This window comes from Neodiprion pinetum, chromosome 7 (assembly GCF_021155775.2).
Source record: "Neodiprion pinetum isolate iyNeoPine1 chromosome 7, iyNeoPine1.2, whole genome shotgun sequence".
Classification (NCBI taxonomy): domain Eukaryota; kingdom Metazoa; phylum Arthropoda; class Insecta; order Hymenoptera; family Diprionidae; genus Neodiprion; species Neodiprion pinetum.
The window spans coordinates 26,700,687-26,723,576 of record NC_060238.1 but is presented as its reverse complement, the minus strand read 5'-3'; the positions used below and the strand labels follow the sequence as shown (position 1 = coordinate 26,723,576).

General features: G+C 43.3%; 1 protein-coding gene across 5 annotated transcripts in view; it reads right to left on the bottom strand.

The window, feature by feature from the left end:
- Window positions 1-5,619: 5,619 nt before the first annotated feature.
- Window positions 5,620-22,890, bottom strand: part of smash (smallish) — a 64,101-nt gene continuing 46,830 nt past the window's right edge. For 2 of the 5 annotated variants that reach the window (XM_046634719.2, XM_046634720.2), the window contains exons 2-17: window positions 22,223-22,430; window positions 20,618-20,806; window positions 20,026-20,313; window positions 18,303-19,655; window positions 17,070-18,044; window positions 11,120-11,377; window positions 10,692-10,922; window positions 10,269-10,630; window positions 9,800-10,166; window positions 9,574-9,636; window positions 9,156-9,475; window positions 8,531-8,771; window positions 8,223-8,431; window positions 7,769-7,944; window positions 7,256-7,420; window positions 5,620-6,888 (exon numbers count right to left, since the gene is read on the bottom strand). In XM_046634719.2, the coding sequence (XP_046490675.1) occupies window positions 6,866-6,888; window positions 7,256-7,420; window positions 7,769-7,944; window positions 8,223-8,431; window positions 8,531-8,771; window positions 9,156-9,475; window positions 9,574-9,636; window positions 9,800-10,166; window positions 10,269-10,630; window positions 10,692-10,922; window positions 11,120-11,377; window positions 17,070-18,044; window positions 18,303-19,655; window positions 20,026-20,313; window positions 20,618-20,806; window positions 22,223-22,270 (5,268 nt within the window). In that variant the 5' untranslated portion in view covers window positions 22,271-22,430 and the 3' untranslated portion in view covers window positions 5,620-6,865. Of the gene's footprint in view, window positions 6,889-7,255; window positions 7,421-7,768; window positions 7,945-8,222; window positions 8,432-8,530; window positions 8,772-9,155; window positions 9,476-9,573; window positions 9,637-9,799; window positions 10,167-10,268; window positions 10,631-10,691; window positions 10,923-11,119; window positions 11,378-17,069; window positions 18,045-18,302; window positions 19,656-20,025; window positions 20,314-20,617; window positions 20,807-22,222; window positions 22,431-22,589; window positions 22,782-22,890 lie in introns of those variants that run through there. The other 3 variants (XM_046634721.2, XM_046634722.1, XM_046634723.2) reach the window with 3 other exon arrangements.

The following is a 22,890-nucleotide window of genomic DNA, read 5'->3' as shown; positions in this document are numbered from 1 at the left end:
AGGAACTCAGAAAACGCAGCGCAAACAGCGTGGGATCAACAGGATAGAAATCACGAAGGAAAAAGCACCTGCTGAAAAATGTCGAAATCGCAGGTTTTCGTTTTTTGGCTGTAACTTTTGATGCGTTGATCGCAACGTATTGGGACTGCGCCCAATCGGTTTCTCTCGCGAAATTACGTCGGAATAGTGCGTGAAAGAATTTATTTCAGCACTTTTCAAAATCGCGAAAATGTTCGCCAAAAATACAAAGGGGTAAGCCTTGCTGTTTTTTTGGGCGAAAAACTTTTAGTCTCTGATTCGATTTGTTTGACCCTTTTCTGACCAATTGGACCCCCAGGAACTCAGACAACGCAGCGAAATCAGTGTGGGATCAACAGGATAAAAATCACGAAGGAAAAAGCACCTGCTAAAAAATGTCGAAATCACAGGTCTTCGTTTTTTGGCTGTAACTTTTGATGCGTTGATCGCAGCGTATTGGGACTGCGCCCAATCGATTTCTCTCGCAAAATTACGTCGGAATACTGCGTGAAAGAATTTATTCCAGCACTTTTCAAAATCGCGAAAATTTTCGTCAAAAATACAAAGGGGTAAGCCTTGCTGTTTTTTTGGGCGAAAAACTTTTAGTCTCCGATTCGATTTGTATGACCCTTTTCTGACCAATTGGACCCCCAGGAACTCAGAAAACGCAGCGCAAACAGCGTGGGATCAACAGGATAGAAATCACGAAGGAAAAAGCACCTGCTGAAAAATGTCGAAATCGCAGGTTTTCGTTTTTTGGCTGTAACTTTTGATGCGTTGATCGCAACGTATTGGGACTGCGCCCAATCGGTTTCTCTCGCGAAATCACGTCGGAATAGTGCGTGAAAGAATTTATTTCAGCACTTTTCAAAATCGCGAAAATGTTCGCCAAAAATACAAAGGGGTAAGCCTTGCTGTTTTTTTGGGCAAAAACTTTTGGTCTCCGATTCGATTTGTTTGACCCTTTTCTGACCAATTGGACCCCCAGGAACTCAGACAACGCAGCGAAATCAGTGTGGGATCAACAGGATAGAAATCACCAAGGAAAAAGCACCCGCTGAAAAATGTCGAAATCACAGGTCTTCGTTTTTTGGCTGTAACTTCTGATGCGTTGATCGCAGCGTATTGGGACTGCGCCCAATCGATTTCTCTCGCAAAATTACGTCGGAATACTGCGTGAAAGAATTTATTCCAGCACTTTTCAAAATCGCGAAAATTTTCGTCAAAAATACAAAGGGGTAAGCCTTGCTGTTTTTTTGGGTGAAAAACTTTTAGTCTCCGATTCGATTCGTATGACCCTTTTCTGACCAATTGGACCCCTAGGAACTCAGAAAACGCAGCGGAAACAGCGTGGGATCAACGGGATAGAAATCAGGGAGGAAAAAGGACCTGCTGAAAAATGTCGAAATCACAGGTTTTCGTTTTTTGGCTGTAACTCTTGATGCGTTGATCGCAGCGTATTGGGACTGCGCCCAATCGATTTCTCTCGCAAAATTACGTCGGAATACTGCGTGAAAGAATTTATTCCAGCACTTTTCAAAATCGCGAAAATTTTCGTCAAAAATACAAAGGGGTAAGCCTTGCTGTTTTTTTGGGCGAAAAACTTTTAGTCTCCGATTCGATTCGTATGACCCTTTTCTGACCAATTGGACCCCCAGGAACTCAGAAAACGCAGCGCAAACAGCGTGGGATCCACAGGATAGAAATCACCAAGGAAAAAGCACCCGCTGAAAAATGTCGAAATCACAGGTTTTCGTTTTTCGGCTGGAACTTTTGATGCGTTGATCGCAACGTATTGGAACTGCGCCCAATCGATTTTTCTCGCAAAATTACGTCGGAATACTGCGTGAAAGAATTTATTCCAGCACTTTTCAAAATCGCGAAAATTTTCGTCAAAAATACAAAGGTGTAAGCCTTGCTGTTTTTTTGGGCGAAAAACTTTTAGTCTCCGATTCGATTCGTATGACCCTTTTCTGACCAATTGGACCCCTAGGAACTCAGAAAACGCAGCGGAAACAGCGTGGGATCAACGGGATAGAAATCAGGGAGGAAAAAGGACCTGCTGAAAAATGTCGAAATCACAGGTTTTCGTTTTTTGGCTGTAACTCTTGATGCGTTGATCGCAGCGTATTGGGACTGCGCCCAATCGATTTCTCTCGCAAAATTACGTCGGAATACTGCGTGAAAGAATTTATTCCAGCACTTTTCAAAATCGCGAAAATTTTCGTCAAAAATACAAAGGGGTAAGCCTTGCTGTTTTTTTGGGCGAAAAACTTTTAGTCTCCGATTCGATTCGTATGACCCTTTTCTGACCAATTGGACCCCCAGGAACTCAGAAAACGCAGCGCAAACAGCGTGGGATCCACAGGATAGAAATCACCAAGGAAAAAGCACCCGCTGAAAAATGTCGAAATCACAGGTTTTCGTTTTTCGGCTGGAACTTTTGATGCGTTGATCGCAACGTATTGGAACTGCGCCCAATCGATTTTTCTCGCAAAATTACGTCGGAATACTGCGTGAAAGAATTTATTCCAGCACTTTTCAAAATCGCGAAAATTTTCGTCAAAAATACAAAGGGGTAAGCCTTGCTGTTTTTTTGGGCGAAAAACTTTTAGTCTCCGATTCGATTCGTATGACCCTTTTCTGACCAATTGGACCCCCAGGAACTCAGAAAACGCAGCGCAAACAGCGTGGGATCCACAGGATCGAAATCACAAAGGAAAAAGCACCTGCTGAAAAATGTCGAAATCACAGGTCTTCGTTTTTTGGCTGTAAATTTTGATGCGTTGATCGCAGCGTATTGGGACTGCGCACAATCGATCTCTCTCGCAAAATTACGTCGGAATAGTGCCACAATTAATTTATTCCAGCACTTTTCAAAATCGCGAAAATTTTTGCCAAAAATACAAAGAGGTAAGCCTTGCTGTTTTTCTGGGCGAAAAACTTTTAGTCTCCGATCCGATTTGTTTGACCCTTTTCTGACCAATTGGACCCCCAGGAACTCAGACAACGCAGCGAAATCAGCGTGGGATCAACAGGATAGAAATCACAAAGGAAAAAGCACCTGCTGAAAAATGTCGAAATCGCAGGTTTTCGTTTTTTGGCTGTAACTTTTGATGCGTTTATCGCAGCGTATTGGGACTGCGCCCAATCGAGTTCTCTCGCAAAATTACGTTGGAATACTGCGTGAAAGAATTTATTCCAGCACTTTTCAAAATCGCGAAAATTTTCGTCAAAAATACAAAGGGGTAAGCCTTGCTGTTTTTTTGTGCGAAAAACTTTTAGTCTCCGATTTGATTTGTATGACCCTCTTCTGACCAATTGGACCCCCAGGAACTCAGAAAACGCAGCGGAAACAGCGTGGGATCAACGGGATAGAAATCAGGGAGGAAAAAGGACCTGCAGAAAAATGTCGAAATCTCAGGTTTTCGTTTTTTGGCTGTAACTTTTAATGCGTTGATCGCAGCGTATTGGGACTGCGCCCAATCGATTTCTCTCGCAAAATTACGTCGGAATACTGCGTGAAAGAATTTTTTTCAGCACTTTTCAAAATCGTGAAAATTTTCGCCCGAAATGCAAAGCCTTACTTTTTTGTTATATCCGGAGCCGAAAATTTGTGGTCTTGGATTTGATTTGTATGACTCTTTCCTAACTAATTGGACGCCCAGGAACTGACAAAACGCAGCGAAAAGAGCGTGGGACCAACAGCATACAAATGACCATAAAATGCGTTGTTTTTTCGCTGCAACTTTTGACAGAAACATCGTCTCGACCATAGGGACACTGAGGATTCGCACAAAGGCGTACACTGCATTTTAAGACCAACTGGAGGTACAATATGAAGAAATGATTGGTCAATATTTTCAAATTCTTTATTCATACAAGAGTCACATCAAATACGAACAGTATTGTGCAATGCAGACAGCATTTTGCAGAGGTACATCGCACCTGTGCGCGCACGCTAGCTTGAACTCAAGCTATACTGACCAACTATAACCATACTCATCCTAAGTACTATTTCTTATATCTTGCTCAATACAATCCTCATTGCTCATCGTTTTTTTTTTTTACTTAACACTCAGATTTTCTGTCGAATGTTCAGTCATTTCCTTTTCATCTCATTTTGTCTCACTTCAATAGTATCTGGTATCCATTCATGGTATTATACACTGACACCTGAACACTTGTACTCGTCCTAAGGCTTATCGAATAAAGCATTTCCGAAACTTTTTAACCGTGAATTTGTACTTTTTCTCCTTCACCTTCTCGAACACCAGGTCGAAATTATTTGTGTTTCAGTCGTGACTCTTGACGTGTTGTTCTCATTACGTGAAGTCGTGAGATTACTTCGGCATATGGTTTGAATATATCGATCTCAGTATTTTTTTCAATCCACGAACATTAGACACACAAACTGCAAAGCGATAGCTTCCTCAATCCTGTGATTTTGAACCTCAACTTTTCTTCCCAGAACCGAGTTAAATAACTCTTCCAGTATGATCCTTTCCTGCGATTCATACGGCAAAATGTGCTCGTGTTTGAATTACTTTGTTTGACTCTTTCGAGGCTGATTGCAGGATCCTGAGAAAACCGAAAGGCGTCCGTGACATCGCGCAATCAACAGCTGAGAAAACACGACGAAATTTCACAACATCCCCGCAATTAGGCACCGTAGAATCATGAGCACCAGACTTACGGATGTCAAGAAGGTTACCCAGATACGCAGGTCGCAAGGTTAACCTTGCTTCCTAACTGATACAAAAACGGCGAAACTGTGACCGAAAAAATGCAAAGGGGTTAGTTTTGCATTTTCTGCGTCCTTCATGGCCCAAAGTTTTTCACGATTTTCAATCCGCACTATAATTTCTAGACTAATCGGTCCCCTAGAAAACAAAAAAAATCATGTAGAACGTCATGGAACCAACCGGCAAGGGAATATGAAAAGTATACCAAGAAATTCTTCGTTTTACGGTTCCAACCTCCAAACCATTGACCGCTTTGTCGCAGACAACTATTCCGGTACAGCTAATGCATAACATAAATTGTTTTGAGCATTTTCCATAAACAACTAAAATGCTCTCGAAAACCAAAAGAAATTGCCCCGAATTCCTTGGCGAAGTTTGGACCGAAAAACTTTTTGCGTTAGACTTGATTTGTATGAGTCTTTTTTTTACTATTATCGATTTCAGAAACTCAAATATCACATTTTGAAAATTACAGGATTATTCGTTGCGAAAGTAGGACAAAATTTTTTTGTTTTTTGGTTGTTTCTTCTGGATGCGTAGTCTGATCTATATCCCATGAAAGGATACCCGAATATCGCATGTGTGGATGTATAACTCACATATTCGAAATTATTTACAATACTCGGCCGAATTTCAGAAAATGTCAGTTCTAATGTGATGCGGGCCAAAGAATGATGCTTTTGTAAATCAATTCTCCGACAGTATCCGTTGGTACTCCTGAAAATGGTACGTCAATAACTAGTTCTTGTTCGGTTTACATCTGCCTCCGTCTATTTGTATCGCAAAGTTTAAATTTACATAAAAAGTCTAATAAAGCTAAGATCAGGGACTCCAAAGAATCATGCATTTACCGCCATTTCTTATCTGGTACCTTCGAGGTCTACAGTTAAACATTTATTTCTCTTGTTAATATAAAATTACACGCTGTATAATAACATAAAACAGGTATCTTACAATATTTCACAATAATAATTATAGTAAGTGTAATATTAATTAAAATAACGATGACATTGGTCACGTGTCATTGAGCTCTTGATCTGAGTGTCTCAGGATCAGGGTAGCTTTCGGTCATTACAGTTTGAAGGGAAAGGCGTTCTCGGCTAGAGGGTATCAATTTTTTCCCCACGAATCAACATTCTACTCATGGAAGATCTGAATACATGCATACCAGCTAGGGTGTAATAACCTGTTAACCGGGCGTGACGTACTGACAGGTCTTAGTGAAAGAGCTCGCGCCCGTTATATGCTGCGTAATTTAAAAAGGGAATTCCCCGGTTAACAGATTCTTCGCTCGACAGTATTGGTAAATTTGATTTTTCACACACAGCTCGCGTCGACACTTTGAATTTCACGATTCATTCAGCTAGAATCTTGAGCTTTATTTCTTTATGTCCTTACGCAACTCTTTTTGAGCAGCATGTTTCTTTCATAAATATCACATTCCTTATATTACACAAGATTTAGACCCTCGTACGCTCTCGATTTTAGTCGTTCACACGAAACCGAAGCGTCAGCCTTGCAACATTTCGTCTCTGTACCGCAGTACTTTTTTGTGACCGCTGATCTCCCGATTCGTCGGGACGTATTCTTAACGATACGCATTATTATCACTGAGCTAATTACATAAATACACGCTATGTACATTGGTTAGTTTCAACAATATTTAAAACAATTTCTCTCTTACAAAACTGTAGTTACACACTGCGTCAAAACTTTAATTTCTAATGTTAATAATTATGGTACTACATAGGTAGAACAGTAACACACCTATTGAATATTTTATAGCAGTGTTCAGCTACACAGTATATTTATATAACACTTGACGTGGAAGAAAATAAAAATCAAAGTCCTCTGTTAGGGATTCGTACATATGCGACAGATATTTACAACATTATCAAAAACAAAAACAAAAGGGGGAAAAAATGAGACAAGGAAATGAACAAAAAGGGGGGTGAGAGAACTCATGTTATGCTATTATAATTTATATCGATAAACCCTGCCGAACAAGGGACTTAATAGCAAAGTAGCGAACTACACCTTATAAAATATAGCCGAAACACGCTATATTCAAGTTAGTCAGCTTAGATCCATAGCCCAAATTTCTACACACAGCTGAATTTGACACCTGAAAATTCAACACAAGAAAAACCACGTGAGTATGTGACAAGGGAGAAAATAGGACTAACACTAAAGAAAAGCGATAGAACGTATGTAAGACCGTGGTGGCAGCGTTGCGAAAACAAATGTGATTAGATGCGAAGTAAGAAACTAGAAGTCGTCCTATCTTCGTTGGTTTATTTACTCAACAATTCGTATTACTCATTCGTGATTTCACAACGCGCGCACAGTGGATCTCACAGTAATTGTTACCTGGAGAGAAGATGGAAAGACTACATATAATAGATATTAATCTAACGAATGACACAGCTATCGGAAAAGGAATCGTTATTGCTATCATATCGCTAAAGTGGCGTAAGTTTACGTGTGAATACCATCGTCACTGGAGTAGCAGTTGTGGCAGTGGAGTTTGTGATTCCGTACACGTACATCGGTGCCCATGCGACCGTCGCCAAGACGGACGTGACAGACACAACACTTGAAGCATTCCATGTGGTAAAATAATCTCAAGCTTTCGATTATCATCGCGGCACCACGACCTGTGCACAAACCGATTGGTAGTAAGTCGTTAGAACAGGAATGGTTATTTTTGTGGCAAGTGCGCAAAAAATAGAGATTCCTTGCGAGCGTAAAGTGCCGAAACTCACACGAGTCAGCAAGTCCATATAGGTATGCTCACATGCCGCTAAACATATTTTCTGTACTACCTCCTGTCAATGACGAGAATATCGTGTAGTTTTTATTAACACTAGTGCTCGTAAAATCTACAAAGTAACCGAGTTGATGACGGAGGTAGCGCGGAAACATTATTTGTCAAGAGAAGAGGGACGTTGCAACATTGGTACAAATATAATATCCAAGCTATATGAATCAGGTAATGTCCGTACCGAGTTCATCACCACAGTGCGAACATTTCTTCTTCCCGCTAACGCTGAGCATCTTTTCTTGGGATTCTGCGCTGTTCGTCGTTATTTGTTGCTGAGCTCTTTGCTGCTGAGGCTGAAGCGGTTGTTGGGCTTGATGTTGGGCAGATATATGCTCGTGGCTCGAGCTGTGTTCTAATCTAATGTGGCAGAACGGATGCAACGAATGAAATCAACTTGACGCAGCGTGCCTTCGTTTTCGTGTACCATTAAATCGTATACCTGCAGGTCACTGGGTTGTTATTCTGTCTTTGTCCTCGCTTGAAAAAGTGACAAACATTATTTGGACCAATCAGGAAGCCGCTTTAATCAACTGTTTATCACTTTTATCACGGAGGACAAAGTCGCAGAACAACCCTCCTGGCTACGCTCTCCGACTACGAAGGAGATGTTTGTGATACAAGGTAATATGTCATACCTTCGTCGTGGAGGTAGAGGTTTCTCTTGTGCTCGGTTCTGCACTCTTTGGGTCAACGTTTGTATTATGGAATCCGGTAGTGGTTTGTTGTCCTGGACTCTCAGCGAAGCACATTGCATACTGTACGGAACCGAAGTACCCGTAACGTAAGATTGAATCTTTCTTGGTGATCGCAGATTCTGTTCGTTTATACGACGCTGTTCGGCCTCCTGAAAATCAGAAACAATCATACAGATCAGCAAGATCCCCCTGCGGCAACGATTACGGATTGAAATAAAAGAGAAATTCAAAATAAGCGACAATCTCACCTGGATGAGCCAGTGCTGGTAATTCATGTCCTGGGCACCTCTCGGGACGTCGCTCTTTCTCCGCTGCACCCACTGATCGCCTTGAACGATGCGAGGCCTCGGCGCCGCGCTGAGAGCCTGCAGGGTCTGCCTGGTCATCTGCTGTCCAGCATGATTCGACAAAGTAGTTGCGGAGGCGCTGTGACGCAATGACGCGTCAACCTGTTGTGGAATGGAATCTGCCGACGGCATGCGGCTGCTCCTGTAATTCATTCGCGACATCGCGGAGTATCAGAAAAACCGTTTTCAAATCGATCCCGCATTCGTCGCTGTCTAAATGCACGGTCATGAGTAACTACAGGTAAATCAATAGTCAGCGAATAGTCCGATTCATTCTTTTACACAACGGCACGGACGTGGATATCAGCTGAATGCGTCTACGTTTAACACGGTGTTACGTGATCGCCTGGCCGGAAATTGAACAGAATTAATTAAGCGTCGATGTATACTTATGGGCTGGCGTGTTCTACTCAGTCTTCCCTGGCTACAGCTCGCCGAGGAGGCTTGTTCCGTAACTCTATCGTTAATCGACTAAAAAACTACCTCGCGGGACAACAAGTAAATTCCCAGTCGATGCCGAGCTCACCTTATAGTAACGTCACGTTGCCTCTGTTCCACCAGTCTCAGGGGTTTCGCCGGTGGTATCGGGGGTGGTGGTAGTTTTCGCCTCTGACTATCTTCGAGGTTTGGCATAGAGGACCTGTAATTGACGGGTGGTAGGGCCTTGAATTGAATAGACGGAGTGTTCACCGGTGCCTGCACAACGTCCTGCATGGATTTCCACTGCTCCCGCAGCTGCTCCGCGAGCTTCTGCTGCTTCTGTTCACGATATGCCAGGTTGCTACGCTGCCGCTTCAGCTCCTCTTGTTCAAGCTGAAGAAGCTCCCTTTCCACGCGAAGTACTTCCTGCGAAAAATTCGTGGAATATGGTCAAGGTAATCGGTTCCAGTGACGGAACATGGGGAGTGAAGACAGCAAAACTATGACAGCGGAAATTTCCTTACCCCAGAAGCATACTCGTCCTCGTGGCAACTCAAATCGCCCAAATCAGTTCCCAGCGCCTTGTTCTACAAAGGATCAAAAGATAGAACATTTGTGAATGCTCGTATTATGGTGCGCATTGCAAATAAAGTGTGGTACAAGGAAAGAGACCGTGCATGAAAAACACTTTAATCAAATCTGGGGGGGTCGCTTTGAAACGGAAGGTGAAATAAGAAACCGACGGCTTACCTCTTGATCCCGTATCTGATTTTCGATCGTTCTCAATCGTACCTCAGAGTCTTGGGGTCTTGTTTCAGCGTTCCACCTTTCTTTTTCCTCAGGTTCTGCCTTGGCTTTGAGCTGTTCGTTGACGCAACGCGTCTCAGCCGTTCGTCGCTCCGCTTCAGCGATAGCGGCCGCGGTTTCCTCCTGCCGCACCGTGTCCGCTTCCCGTTTACGGAGCGCCTCTTCCTGCTTACGAATATTCTCTTCATTTTTCCGCAAAGTATCTTCCTGACGGCGGAGTTCCACCTCTTGAGCACGCTCACGCTCCAGCTGCATCTTCTCTTCCTCCAGCTCGCGCAGCTTGTGGGCCAGCTTCTCGCCTATAATATCACTGCGGAAGGAAAAAACATCGCGAATGCGAACACATGTACTTCAGACAGTCACAGTGAGTCGACGGAGATGACTTATCGAACGAAAGATTTCTCTGCCGTACCTGTTTGCCTCCCCGGTGTTACCGTATCTCCACTGCTCCTCCTTCTCCAGCACCTCGATGATCTCCCTTTCCTTCTTCGTAATCTCATCCTCCTCCGAGGATGTCACACTGGCGCCGAAGGGTTCACTGCTCTGTCGGCTGTGTTGCGACATGTCGGGGCTTATGGTCTGCTTGTTCCAATCCTCGGCATGACCGAGTTCGACTCCGGAGTCACGCTCGTGGCTCGAGTCCTGTTCGTAGTTGCTGTCCGTGTCGTAGGAACGGCGGTGAAGCTGCTCGACGCGTCTTTCCTCGGCAAGAATCGCTGCCATGTCCGGTGGTTTTGCAATAGTCAGTTCTCGCTCCAAGTCCTCATCGTTACCCTGTTACCAGTCACAAGTTAGATCGGTAAAGCGAGTGTGTGAAATTTAAAGGAATTCTCACCCCTTCGATCCCTAGAAAGTCCGATCGCCTCGTGCGCAGCTCTTTTTTGATTCTTCTCGTGGAATTCAGTCGGCGCAGAGGCTCGACCAGGAGGCCTTCCTCGTCGCTGAGATCCGCCGGTGGTGGGGGTGGCTTTTCTTTCGGAGGTTCAACGCTCGTCGGTGGTCCGAGAGGAAAGGCGAGGCTACTCGTCACGATTTCCTCGTCGCTCGAGAGATTCAGGGTCAAAATCTGGAACGAGTAATTCGTGATTCATAAGGATTTCGGTGCAAATGAGACCGATGGCCTCCTTAGGATATGTAATGTAGATTTGGAGATTCACGAACAAAGTGATCGGCTGTTACTCGTTATACGTATAGCTCTGAAAGGGTTCGGCGGGCAAATCAATAACCTTGTCAGGCCTCGTACACATTGGCGATCCGACCCACCTGCTTTGACGTAGGAGATAAGGGACTTAGGATTTCCATCTCTTCGGCCGTCAGCGATGCCTTGCCAAACGTTAAGGTCAGAGGTCGCGGTACTTCCTCCGACGCAGCTGCTTCCTGAGCGCTTGCTAGCTTCGCCGGTTCGTTCTGCGTATGGTCAACTTCCGGTAGCAAATCGCGATCGTGCGAGAGATGAGGTATCTCAACCGGTGAGGTGACTCTGTTCGATTCTTGGACGATATCCGAAGAGGCGGAGGTGTCCTGGATGCAAAATGTGCGGAGATACTGGTTTAGTTGAGCACAATCCTTGGAAATTCATGCGAACAATGCTATTATAACATTAGTATTCGTTTCCTTGACACATCGTGAAAGTTTCACATACTCGGATATCGCGTTGCGCCTCGCGCTCGTTTAAAACAATGATTAATTAACGCGGATAGTTTTACCCTGCAGGAACGGAGGTGCACATCTTTCAAGGAGGCTTGGCCGCGCGTGTGAAACTGAAACAACAGCGAGAGGCACGAAACGAATTCTTATGTCACTAAGCGTGCAAACACCGTCTACCAATACAGTTACGTACGTTCAATGTACGGTACGGTGCATGAATCTATGTAGGAAAAATTAGTCACTCAAAGGTTGCCGGAAGCTATAAAAGAATCCAAATACTTATAAGTCACACTGTATTTGGTTGTGAAATAAAACTGAGGATCATTCAACCAACGCCTGCATACTTATAAGCACTGTTCGTCAAACAAACGCCAATTTTCCATTGAATAGTAATGTAACTCTAACAACTGGTTCAGAATATTTCTCGACGACCTAAGCTACCTACCATAGTAAACGTGCAGTAGGTAGTCCACGCGGTTGACCCGGAAACTGCAACAACTAACCGTCAAGACCAAGAAGTGAGAAATTAATCTGCGCACAATAAGGTTCTTTACTTATGGGCGAGGGCAACCAGCGTGCAGAAAACAAATCACACAGCGCGGCACTGCAAAATAGAAGTTTCAGACACTGACTGAACTCACCGTAAGCCATCGCATGCCGTTAACGTAGTCGCGGAAACGTTATCAGGGTAAATCGCGGGAAGAGATAACGCCGGAGAGGAGAGGCGCACCTCATCCTACGGCTTACAAAGTCTAGAAGAGCTCTCCGCTCTCACGGTGAGATCATGCGTGATGGACGAAAACTACGACTGAGTGTCGATAGACACGCCAAGGCAGACTGACAGAGAGTCTGGGAGGCAGATGTTCGTTCTTTCGTTATTCTGTTGGGCCACAGAGAAGGGGCCCTGCGCCTCTATAAATCCATGCTCTGCCTGCTTTCCTGCCTGCCTGCCTGCCTGCCTGCCGGTTCTTCACGGTCAAATCTACGCTCTCTCCTTCGAGTAGTAAGATTTTTCACGCATTTTTATTTTTCTTTCATCCGCTTTAAACATGAGGCTAGGATTCTCGGTTACCGTGCGATGATAGAGACGACATGACATCGGTTCATATTTCCCCTACTTCGTTCAAACGTCTACGGGGTTTGAACGAGAATATCGTCACAAACCTAAATGTAAAATCTATTGTACCGTATGAAATATTTGTGAATAAGTTCCATGGTGTCAGGTTGCCGACATTTTTACACGCACGCGCTTCATTGGAGTATAGAGAGTGTTCATTCGAATACAGAAAATCACACAATTATATTCAAAATTATTAAAGATTATTTATACAGCCAAACATGGGACGTGAAAGTTTCGACAATTTTAAAAACTTTTCCATAGAAATTTCTGTGCAACACCAGTTCTTGTCCTCAGCAGATTTTCGCCATTGTACGTAACGAAAGATCAAGCAGCTCGCAGGCCTCGTTGATGACAAGACGCGACACAATTGCCCGAAACTTGTGTGACGCATAAATTGCATAGAAATAGTCATCCTTTTTCCAAATTTTGTGACGCTGAATTTATTCTGAGAGATTAAATATAGGAAGGACATGCGTTCGACACAATCGCAACTTGTGTGTTTCTCAGATCGAATGATTCATGAAAATGACTGCGTACGAGGTGTTATTACTGAATCGATGAATGTTCGAAACCCGAGTACGAATCGCGAAAAGTGGGGATGGTTGGATAATCAGGGCCGTAATACATCCGAAGCTGTTAAGTATCTTTTTTCCTTACTTCTTTTTTTATTTCTTACGAATTTTCGTGCTTAAGCATAACCTCTTCCGAGGTCTCGTACTTTCATCGATTAAACAGAGCTTCCATTCCGCCGTGTGAATGACCTAGGATCTAGATATTGCAGGCGTTTGTCTCGTCGCGTCGGGTCTTTAGCGGGTTAAGGTGAGATTGGCGACGGTGAAGACATCGACGGAAGTGGGTCATTGTCAGTGTATGCATTATATACGTACGGTTGCTGGCCCATTCGGACCAACGCAAATCGACCGAAAAGTTGGTTTCATACCACGTGGTTCGATGATCATTTCTGTACTGAACGACGTCCGCGATGAATCTATTGACGGAAAAATCTGCTCGATTTTACCTTAGATACGAGAAGTCAGAAAATGAAAATTCAGAGCAAGGAGAGTAGATGAAAATAAATTGAATTATTACGTTGTTGCTCGGTTAGCATCGAACAGAGAATACGGCCGTCGAGAAAAACAAGGGTGAGATTGTATAATGTGGACGAATATTATTAGTAAACTGTGGAAGTAAAAATAAGAGAACACGTGAATATCAGACCACAGATGAAAAGCGAAGTTACAACAAACAAGATAAGCGGTGATGAAGCGTTCACTCGGTAATATGCGATAATCGTAATATCTGTAAGTTACATTTGGCGCAGCTTTAGTGCAAACTGACGCGATAAGCTATCAATGCATAAGCTTCGAGAGACTAATTAATGAATATGTCATGCCAAGCAATAAGACTGTATTGTATAAAGTATATGTATAAATTGCAGGAATAAGGTTTTTTTTTTATGCGTATTTTGCGAGGTAAGCATTAAATGTTATTCTAATTTGCTCGTGGGATGCACAACATTTTTTTATTGTAGTATCAATCTGTTATTGGGGTCGAAAAAAGGTAATACTTTCCCACTGATGGTGAAAGATCAAAGTTACGAGTAACTGTTATCTTTGATAAAATTATACGAATATCAAGGCCGATAAAACTTCGTGCAGCAGTCGGATTTTCAACTGGTTACACGCAGTTTCTGTTCCTTGATATTCATTTAATTGGAAAGAAATAATCAGCCGTTATCTTGGTCTTGGACACCGTATTCCCACGACTCCTTTCTATTTTCGATCCCAATAATAGGTTGAAATTTAATAGTTGCGAGTAATGTTTGAATTGTGATCGTGCTGTGTCTACGTACACGTAACTACAAGGCTGGATCGATAAATATAATCACCCCAGCAGAAAACATGTTATAGAATAGTTAAACCATTTCCTTACCTCAGGAAGAGCCCAATCTTAGAATCAAGTAGACGGAATAGAAATACCTCCGTGGAAATGAAGATACAGGCAGAAACGTAGAGATACATTTGCTACATACAGAGACAAACACGGGCAAGCGAAGGGAGAAATTCGTACGTTTTGAATGAAATGCTTTTTTTTTTTTGTTCAAATCTTTAATCGCATACGTGTAGCAATTTTATTATATTATAAGATTGATGTACAGTTACGGGGCGACCGATTATTAACAACTATTTAACAACCTTACCGATCACCGGGGGGCTTCTCTACGTATATCCGTACCATTTCGAATATAATCTTGATTTCTAGTTTATACAATGCTCGTCTGCCAGTCGACGATCAACATCGCGGAAATAAAAGTGACGGAAAGATCACTTCATAATCACGAGTACGCTCTGCACTGTAGAGTTCAAGTCGGTTTTATCACCTCATTGTGCCGTGACTAGTGGCGCGTGACGACTTGATAAGCGAATCAGGCGGGTGAACGTACCAACTATCGCCTGTCACTACGCATTACCTAGGTTGACAACAACTCGTATACATCTCCGGGGATAATAAAAACTAATTAACATCATTTTCCACGCGACGTGATTATGCGTGAACAAGTTTTAGGCCTAGCTGCGTCTAAGTTCACGCGAATTGTAAAAACCCTTTGCCTGGGACCCTGTTTTATTTCCTTGTGTTTTCTTCACATTACTATTATTATCATTGTTACAATTTTATTTTATTACACATAACACGAGATTGAAAGAGGCATTTGTGGTCGTTGCAGAAAAATAAAGTTGAATAGTTACACTTGTATAAAACGTGCGAATATATAGTCCCTGTTAAAGAATAGCCCGGTGGTACGTAGAGGTACTCAAATATCGTTTGTCTTGTATTCTAGAAGATTACACAACAATAAATTATGTAACACTAGCTACACAAGTGCGTGCAGGGAATTTCGTAAGAGAAGGTTAGAGAACGAGGACGACAATTGCGTTCTATTCGAACCAATGTGGCGGATGGCGACAAAAAGTCGTTCAAAGTCTGCTGTAAAGACAATGCCTAATTCTTTTTTCTTTTTTTTTCTTTTTTTATTTTCTCTATCCTTTTTGTTCCTTTTCTTTTGCTTCCGCAATCGTAGCCCATGCCTTATATAAGGAACATCGATACAATCCAATCAACCGTTAATTGTCCTAAAAATAAATTAATGCAATTATATGTATTCAATGTTATACAGTGGATCTACTAAATAAGAGTAGTAACAATAGTTGGCAGAAGTATTAGATGATCACCAAAGCGATTGACAGGTGTAAATTGCGACAATGAACACTTTGTATAATACATGTACTGTAGGAAAATCATTATCATTAATTTTACATCACTTAAATCATTCATCTTCGTTCGATTACGTCGGTTCACTTCACAAGCCACGCTGGTCAAACAACCTTTTGAATGTACTTAAATTTTATTCAACCGTTACGCTGGTGTAGGTACGTATATATATTCGTATAATGTGCGTTTGACGATAATCAATTTTTGTATCGTTTATTTACATAGTTTGATTATTATATTCTGTGATAGCTCCTCTCTGAAATAGAATATTGAAACAAGTATTTTTTTTTTTCAGTGACTAGGGTGATTTAAGGGAATTCCCTAGTGAGGTAAAGTGATTAAGCTCACGTCAGAAAATTTGTGAAACTTTTAGAAAGCAATGCGTAGCCAGAGTAATTTTAGTGGTATCACAGACTTGAGACGCCCAACTAATGGGCAGACCGTTCCTAAACAATCGGAGGCCAAGAGAACGAAAATCTGACAACAACACTTACTTCCATGGCGCTATATTTCTGTGAGAAGGAACACCTCACAAGTTCTCTGTACTTTCACGTGATTATGCTTGAAGAGATCATACAGTCAAGTGGTATGTAAGACGTAGAACAAAAAAACAATCTTACTAAAAATTCCCTTCAGGCAACTCCGACTTTTGAAAAATATTTCCTTCGCGGGTAAGAATACGTGAATGACGATTTACAAACGAGAGCAGCTGTAGAATACTCGTTGGTCAATTTGTTTTCGTGAAATTCCTAGGCGACGAGCGTACAAGGCAACGCTGCAATTAGACCTATGAAATAATAATTGAGCTTGTTCGCAGCCGGCACTGTGCGATAAATTCCAACTGGAAGTATATCTAACAAATTGATGTAAAAAAGCGTTTCGCCGATGCCTAGTCGGTCGCTCGGTTGAGAGTCGCCTGATCGTTTGACCTAATACAACATGTATAATGTCCACACATTGGGGAAACGAGGGTTTCTTGTATACGCTGTTGCTGATTCTTCAACAGCCTTTCGCGCCAGTGAATCATGGGGATACATCTAGCACGGTTTACTGGCACTAGCCTACCGTTACACACGTACATGACAAATGTACCTACGCACGACATGTTTATGTACAGAGAGGATAGACCTACTAGTATTTCCTTAAAGCGGTACTATTTTGTTCGTCAATTCTAACCTCGTAGTGTTCGTTGTCTCCTACCCGGGCGACTGTGATGAACGGCGTCACCGGAGGAGAAATGAAGGCTTCGCCTTGCCGGACCGACACCTTTTCGCAAACTTCCACCACCGTCTGCCGCCTCTCACCCGATGATTTCTGCCTTAGGGTGGTTATCACCGCCGGAGGAGTGGAAGGCTGTGGGATAGACACTGGAATTTGGGATTTTGGGGATTCACGATTCTCGTTCATCTCCGAAGACACGGTAGAATCATTCGCGGACATCTCGTCGAGGAACGGTGAGGCGCAACGATTTATGGTCGCTTCTACTTCCGGTGACGGATTGTTAGACTTGACTAAGTAACTCCGAACTTTCACGGTAGGCAGTTTAGACTGGGTGTTCGTGTCCGAAGACGTTGGCGTATTCGGGGGACTGGAGGTCGGCGACGATTTGAAATTGACCGTTTTCCGCGGCAAAGGGGTTGGTATCTTGGACGGCGATCTCAAAGGCGTGGCGACCTTTGCTACCTCAGGTGCATCGGAAGCAGGTAGCATCGAGATCGGGGAAGGCGTGGGTGTCAAGGAACCGCTAGCTTTTGGCATAGCATTCAGCGCCAGTGCCTGAAGAATGTTAGACTTTGTCGTATCTTGTTCGCGATCATTCTCCGACAGGCTTTCACTTTCCGGCCGTAATAGACTCCGAGTATCACTCAGCTCCTCGATATTGTTATTATTCAGCGACTGTTCGGTAGCTGTTTTTTGAGAAATACTCGTCGAATTTAAGTTATCCGTGGTGCAAGGGGGTTTTGGTTTCGGAGCGGGTGTTTCTGGAGGTGTTCTTCTAGGAGGGACCCTTGGACTTTGGTACACAATCGGTCGAGGGGAGGTCGGAAGTTCAGGAAGTGCGCTGCTGGTGGTGTTAGTGGTTATTTTTAGCATTGGCCGAGGAGGACAAGATTTGTTAGTAGACAGATCCCCAGAAGTTTCAGCAGTTTCCTAAGAAAATCATATTTACAGAAAGAAGTTAATAGCCCGTAACCAGAAGTTGCTTGATCAAGAAAAATCTCTTCTTCGGTATAATATTGATGTGAAGGCGCGTGAAGCACTGAAGGGTCACAACACGGTGCCGATATAATTTAAAATTCAAAGTACCGTCACCTGATTGTGAGATTTGTTTTGAACGACGTATTCAGTACGTATGAGTAAATAATTAATGCAACATAATCGTCAACGAAAGACCCTCGAGATTCCTACCTTTTGTGTTGCTGATTCCGGATTGTTGGCAATAATTATCTCTGGTTCGGCTGTCGGAGGCTGCACAACGTGCGTCTCTTTGACGTTTTCCGGCGTGTGTTCGGTTTCAGGGTCGTTTGGTGGCGGTTCGGGCTTCTCCTCTATTATTTCTTGCCGTCCAACCGGAAGGACTATTTCATCGTCGACCGGCTCGTCGGCTTGACTGACCGAGCAGCTCACGTCGGCAGTGTGTATTCCCGAGTCCTCGCGATCGGTGTCGTTCAAAAGTTCAGTGGACGATGATGAGGCTGGATAACGTCGGGTGTAGTCCAGCTCCTCGAGGCTTTGCACTCGTTCGAAAGTGTCCGGTCCGCTGGATGCGTCTGCGTCCAGGGAATCGAGGCTGCGATGAAACGGGGCCCTCGGAACACGATACTCGGAATCTGGAGAAGAACTTCTCTCGCTCGGTGTCGACGTTTCGATTCTCGTCTCATTGTCTCTGTAGGCCAGGGTGTGCTTAGCCACGGTACGTTTGTCGACCTCCTTGTTCCTTGCGGCGTCCAGTGCGCTGAGACGATCCTTAATCGATGTCACAGAGAAATCGCCATTCTGACGAGATTCGCGGCTCGTTACTGTCACCCCTGCAGCCGTGATGGTGGACTCGTCGCCGCTCGAGTACCTCTCCAAGGTTGATAGTCTTTCCCTCAAAGGGCGAACGTTGTCCAACTCTCCGTTGCTATCGATTACCAACTTCTTAGCATTCTTCATTTCGCGCTCGGTCGTCTTTTTCTCGAGGTGTGACAGTCGCTCGCGGATCGAACTCATGTCGCCGGAAAGTCTGCTCAAGTTCTTGTTGCTCTTGTCCAGACTTCCACCATCGTTCTTCTGTTTCTCTAAATTCGACAGTCGCTCCTTGATGGACTTTGAACTGGTAAAGTCACCCGATAGCCTGCTCGACTTGCCATCGGAATTCTGCTGCGATCCCTTCTCGAAGATCTCCCGCCTTTTCAGAATGTCTACTTTGACGACTGGCGATCCCTTGGTCTCGTCGTTCAGTTCCGTTTTGGAAACCTTCTCTTTCGACGTCGAGCTACTCGACTCAACCTTGTTGTCCAGCTCGGCCAGAGATCTTCTGGGTATATTTTGGGAAACCCTCGAAACGTACCCTCGAATCGCACCTTCGTAGGTGTACTCCTCAGGCTCAGGAGAACTCGCGGTTGCGGTTGTCGCCGAGTCATACTCTTGCTGATTGTGATTACGATTATTGTGAAATTCGTTCTCAAACGTAGTCGCGTTTGTGCGATTGTTCCCGTTCTCGCTCGCAGCGTTGTCCACGTCCGAGTGATTTTTTTCGATCTCGCTGTCCCTGTCGCTCTGCGAATAAGAAAAAAAATTTAAAGACATAATGTTAGCAACGGACTGGATTCACACTCTTCGCTCGACGAAAAGGAATCATCGGCGTTAGAGAAAGCACCCAAGAAATATTGTCTCGGAGTAGGTGGATTAGGACAAACGAGACAATGATTTGTCGTTGGCCGTGACTATCAATGCAGTGTGTGCTAGACCGTTGCGCAGTGAGGCATTTGCTAGAATCAACAATTATAAATGTTGCAATGTTTGCTTTTAGAATCTATGATCGCGTAAATTAATAAAATTGCAGAAGAGATGTCACATCAGTCAGATTAGTGAAAACAAGCAGAGAAAAAGGAGAAAACGAATAGATTAATGAATAGACTTTACTCACAAGCACGCTGTGCGCGTCGTCGTGAGTGTCGCCGCTGACGGAACTTTTTCCACTGCTGGTTCCGATACCGAGGTCACTAAAATCATTGGCGTCTTCCTCGTGATAGACGGCTAGACCGACGCTCATTTTCCTTCCTCTATTGCCCCTCTCCTCCATCATCTCCGAGAACGTTTTACTCCGGCGTCGCTGCCTGTCGTGTTCTACGAGTTCGAGTTTCTTTACCTCAACCACGCGTTCGATTATGTGCTCCTGACGCTTCCTCCGGCTACTCTTCCAATTGTCCAGGTTCTAAAACAAACGATTGCGAAAACGATTTGGGGTTACGCTCATGTTCGTGTTCTCCAGGCCTACAAAGAAAATGCAGCAATGATTGCTTGCGGCGAGGCCAGCAATATAATGGCGGAAATATCTCACATGCAAGACAATGAATGTACTGGGAGAAGTGTTCGTTACATTCAATCTGATCTGGTAATGAGTAGTGAGAAAAAAAAAGTAGAATAAAATGAAAAATTTTCCGAAGTTCTTAAACTTTCACGTCCTCCATAAACTAGTAGAACCATAGACAATGATATAATATTCCATTTCGTCTTACCGATTGCCAATCTTCAGGATCCTCGCGCACCTCCTGCTTTATTTTCTTCACCTCCTCCACCTTCTGCAGTTGTTCCTGCGCCGTTCTGTAAAGTGCACATGGCCCTACTTTGACGAACTGCAAGGGATTCGTGGCTTGCTTCGGAGGTGTTTTCAGGGTCGTCTTCAACTTTGGTGGTTCCGGAGTGATCTAAAATCATCGTAACATCGATATACATTAAAATACAATTCATTCAAACGTTTAAATCTTATTTCAATGCTCTGAACTCTACATCGTTCATCCTGCGTATTATCTATGGAACTATATTGAAATTAGAAGACACACCTTGTTTAATAATCTTTACAGTAATTAAATAATTTCACGGTTCGCATTCTTTCGCTGTTTATTATACACGTAGAGTACACTCAGTTGTATGGCAGCCTAATTATTTCCAATAGTTGGTGCAATCACCGCGTTAATTTCAATTAAATCGTAATTGCTCGCGTGCTTTGTTATGCACATAATATGAAATTATTATAAAACAATCATCAACGGTATACGATTATACTATTACTTTTGTTATTACGATGCTGTTACGTTAACTGTTGTTTCTATTGGCGAATCACAATGTACTCGTACGTAGGTACCTATGTCCTTGATGTATACCCATTAAACCCCGGATTCTGGGTGACAATTCATCTATCCCGATCTGGGTAGGCCTATAATTGTGTGCCTAATTTGAGCATGAGTTTTTCCACCAGAAGCCTGAGTCTTCAAGGTTTTCCGATGTTTGAGAATTACCGAAAAAGTAACATCAACCGCACAGTGTATCTGTCATTAATATTTGAGAAGATGCATGTTCGGAATCAACGTTACGTACGTTGACCTTGCATCATCCGTTATATTCGTCGAGTAGGAAGTAAGAAAATATTATCCGCAGGGAAAGCCAAGCATACACATATTCGTTATCGTGAATATATTTTCTACTGCAGTAAATCATGTCTACGTATTTCTATGTCAAACCGGAAACGGAACTACGCTTCAATCTGCCGCAGCGACACGCCGTTTCCACGAATTCTATTGTGCTAATGGTGAACTCGTTCGATTCTACTGTCCAAGCTACTCTTCCAGCCTTCGCGTGTTCTGATGTTATTTTTTTTTTTTATTTTTAATTTTTTTTCAACTTTTTACCTCAATTTTTTACATCACAATTCAACAACAAAGCACCCACCTCGATTTAATCACCCGGCAATGAATGGATTGTTGAAACGATTTCGTAATCACGAGGGGACAAATTCTCGCGTGTCAAACGTATTTCAAAGTATAGACGAAAACAGATGTGGGACTAGATACAATTGTCTTCTGATTGAGAAGAAAAAACTGAGTGGATTTATACGAATGAAAGAAGTCCGCTTTTATTGTATTGAGCACTTAGCGGTCAGCAAATTAGATTAACTTTATTAGACCGGACACTCGAGTCTCGCAAGGCGTTTATTCCCTATGCAGTTATCCAGATCGGTACAGACTGCAGTAAGCTAACCTTGCATGCCCCCTGAACGATTGGTAATGCTTGTAGAATTATGATCAGATACGTTCGAGTAAAACATCAGAGACAATTAGCCTTACCATTTTATCGGTTCGCCGCTCCGAGGCGGCGGGTTGAGAGGCTGGCATCCTCGCGACTTACTCCTTGGATATTCCAACCTCCCGTCCTCCGAATTGGGAACGCTGAAACACCTGCAGCTTGAGGAACCCCGCACTACAGAGTTCTTGAGAGCCCCTCTTCAACGCGGCGCTTCCTGCACCAACAACGAATCCATCCTACGATCGGAATCTGTGAAAATAAAACGTATACATTTCAATCGTTGAATTGTACAGGGACATTATCTTTTCTATCCGCACAGTGTCAGCGGGGTCTGATTCCCCATTTTACAAACATTTTTTAGCAACTATTCAACAAATGAAATTTTACGAAATTTGCTGAGCCAATTACTTCTCTCGTTAACATTCCAAACGAATTAATGTTTTTCAAAAATTGCGTTCCTGTTGTTATTTGTTTTCGCAGAGAAAACTAGCGCGATGTGATGAATTCGGTTGACACGCGCTACATCCGACCAATCTCCATCCAGACCGATAAATCTGATCGGCTTATCGACATACTGTCGGGTGTTCTGTTTTTCTTCTGCTTGCAATATTATTATTCGAGAGTTATGCGTAGGAAAGAACAAGTACCAGTTGTGTGTGTTTGATAGTTTGTTATGCCTGCAATTAAGCGGGAGTAGAACTTGTTATCC